The sequence below is a fragment of the Egretta garzetta genome, unplaced genomic scaffold, assembly GCF_000687185.1.
Source record: "Egretta garzetta isolate BGI_Z169 unplaced genomic scaffold, ASM68718v1 scaffold161, whole genome shotgun sequence".
In the NCBI taxonomy this organism is placed as follows: Eukaryota; Metazoa; Chordata; class Aves; order Pelecaniformes; family Ardeidae; genus Egretta; species Egretta garzetta.
In genome coordinates this window covers 888,823-891,767 of record NW_009258754.1, presented here as the reverse complement: position 1 = coordinate 891,767, position 2,945 = coordinate 888,823, and the positions used below count along the sequence as shown (strand labels likewise).

Here is a 2,945-nt window from a genome sequence, read left to right as displayed (position 1 = left end):
TTGAGTACCTCAGCCTTCTCCTCATCTGCTGTTACCAGCTTGCCAGGCTCGCTCAGTAGCAGGGATACACTTTCTTTAACCATCCTTTTCCGGCTGATATGCCTGTAGAAACCCTTCTTATTATTCTTTGCATCCCTAGCCAAGCTTAGTTCCAGCTGCACCTTGGCCTTCCTGACCCCATTCCTACACAGCCGGACCGCGTCCCTGTACTCTTCCCAGGATGCCTGTCCCTGCTTCCACTGTCTGTGCAGTTCCCTCTTCCTCCTTAGTTTGATCAGCATCTCTTGTCTCAGCCATGCCGGTCTCTTCCCTTCTTTGCCCGATTCTTACACCTAAGGATCGAGAGCTCTTGCGCTCTGTGGATCACATCCTTAAAGATCTGCCAGCTCTGTTCTGTTCCCCTGTCCCTGAGGACCGTTTCCCAGGGAGTCCTTCTGACTATCTCCTTGAGGAGCTCAAAGATTGCTTTTCTAAAATTCAGAGTTCTGACTGTACTCTTCGTTATTCCCATTTCCCTCAGGATCATGAGCTCCACCAGTGCATGGTCACTGCAGAACAACTACATTGCAAGTTTGAGGAGGCTTTACACCATCACACTTCCCACAGTAAGAAACCACCACTACATGTATTACAACGTGCAAGTAACATCTGTAACCTGACAGAATGGGTCTGACCAGATTTTTTTTAAGAATTACAGAAGTCAACCACTTTTCAGATGCATTTTTCAAGTGATAATGAGATAACCTGAAAGAACTCAATTATAATTTGTCACACCCCCGTAATAGTCTTCCATGCACGCAGGGAATTCAAACCAAGGGACAGAGAGTAGTCTTAGGAAGAAGACTGGTAAGCATGCCTTGCTTTTTGCCCCTCCAGCTCATTTGTTTACATTTGTCAAAAAGCAATTTACTGCATCAAGTTAAATGTGTGAAGAAGCAGAATACTCACCATATACATCAGAATGTCTCTAATCATCACCATCGCTGTTTGATGATCATTCCATGCTTGGTTTAGTGTTTGTAGAAAGTTGTTATTCAAGGAGTTTAACACATCTTCTCGCACCTGAAGCAGAAAAGTAATAGATTGTCAGAAAACCGTCAGTTTCTCCTGCATCATTTAAATCTTAACACGCTTTGCTTCAAACAAAAATTCTTGCTCCTCTACAAACTTGAATATTACAAACAAATTCTTGCTTTTCCTGGGTGATGACCATCCCTACCTTATATTTCACTTCCGTGGAAAAGTAAGATTTCACACAAGTAAGTAAAATCAGGCTAAAACAAGAGCAACAAAGTAAACGTGGATATTAAATTTCAAAGGAATACCTGAAATCGCAAGTGTTAAAAGTATTTTTTTTACAACCCCTCAAAGGTTTAATTGCATATGCTATATTGTTTCAATTAATGTTAACTTTACTATCACAAGTAATTTCAGAATATTGGGTAGTACCGGTAAGCGTTACAAACAGAACAAGTACAGGTGGAAGATTGCCCGTGATGACATTTAGAAAGACATGCTGAGAGAGCATAAAGTTACAGCAAACAACAGTTCTGAAAGGAAACAATCACTTAGTAGAGACCTGACTCTTACACTAATAGTCCATAATCGCCATCAACAAGACTCTGGAGAACAAAAAGAAAGTCATCCTTGTTTTTATGAATGTATTTGCTAGTTGATTCATTTGTCCCACCAACTTCAGGCTCTCTTTTTGACACTACTACTCCCTACTAATAAAAAAATAACATCCAGTTTCATATTTTTATTTCCACGCAGTAGGCATATACTACAATACTCAAGCTTTAAACTCATGTAAAAAAGAAACCTGAGGGAATGTAAAAAAATATTCCAGAGTTAACAAAATGTGTGAATTGACTTTTGATATGACATACACAATACATTCTGCCCTCTGTTGTAACTGAACAGAATGTATTTTTACATGTATAGATTTGCATTTATACTCGTGTGATAGTGCAAATTTCAGTACAGAGAATTCAAACAGGAAAACAAAACACAGGTGACAAGCAGCCACAAGCTGCACCAACATCAGGTGAAACCACCTGACAGATTTCATTCTGTCATTTAAGTTTTATGAAATTATTAGGCAAAACCAGCGTAACAAAAAAAAAAAAACAAACAAAAAAACCACACACACGACAGTCTGCCACACTACTATATACTCCCATAAACTTAGATGAGCAAACCAGAAAGATAGCATGGCATACGATGCGAACACAGAGGTCTCTTCTCAAGAAGCTACAGAAAATTTTCCTCATAATATTCACCTTGTTATTGAATCAAGGTACTATAGGTATGCTTGTAGGTTGTTCAATGCTTTCTGAAATCTTCAAACACCTACTCCCCAGTCTTGAGCAAGGTCCTCCTCCTTGCTTTTGGAAAACATTTATAAATCACAACCAGCACTGCTTAGGCTGCCTCATCCTTTCTGATGGTAGTCATCATTTACCCTTTGGTCTCCCTAACATGTGCCCTTGTCATCCAATCCATGTAGTTTTTAGCAAAAAACACTTCACCAGCCATACTTGTAAAGAGTCCACAGAATCTCCCCGAACAAGAGAAACAAACATGACATGGTTGCTTTCACTTCTTTAGTCAATATTGAAAGACACTGGAAACATTATTTGGTAGATCACCCACACCAGTAAAATGTACCAAAGCAAAACTAAAAGTGTGGTTATTTACAAGCACAGGTAACTAGGATTATCCATTTTACCCAGGTGTACAAGGCCATCACAGAACTCTTCAAGGATTAAAGATTTTTTTATTATTTTTTTTTAACAACACAGAGGCAGTATGCCTTTATATTACATACAGTCATCACAAGAATGAATCACAGAATCACAGAATCACAGAATCACAGAATCACAGAATCACAGAATCACAGAATCACAGAATCACAGAATCACAGAATCACAGAATCACAGAAT

General features: G+C 39.0%; 1 protein-coding gene across 1 annotated transcript in view; it reads right to left on the bottom strand.

Annotated features, from left to right (window-relative positions):
• The window catches only part of CUL3 (cullin 3), a 58,274-nt gene that overhangs the window by 34,680 nt on the left and 20,649 nt on the right, over nucleotides 1-2,945 (bottom strand). Inside the window, exon 3 of the mRNA XM_009649119.2 lies at nucleotides 949-1,062. Coding sequence (XP_009647414.1) covers nucleotides 949-1,062 — 114 coding nt within the window. The remainder of the gene's footprint in view (nucleotides 1-948; nucleotides 1,063-2,945) is intronic.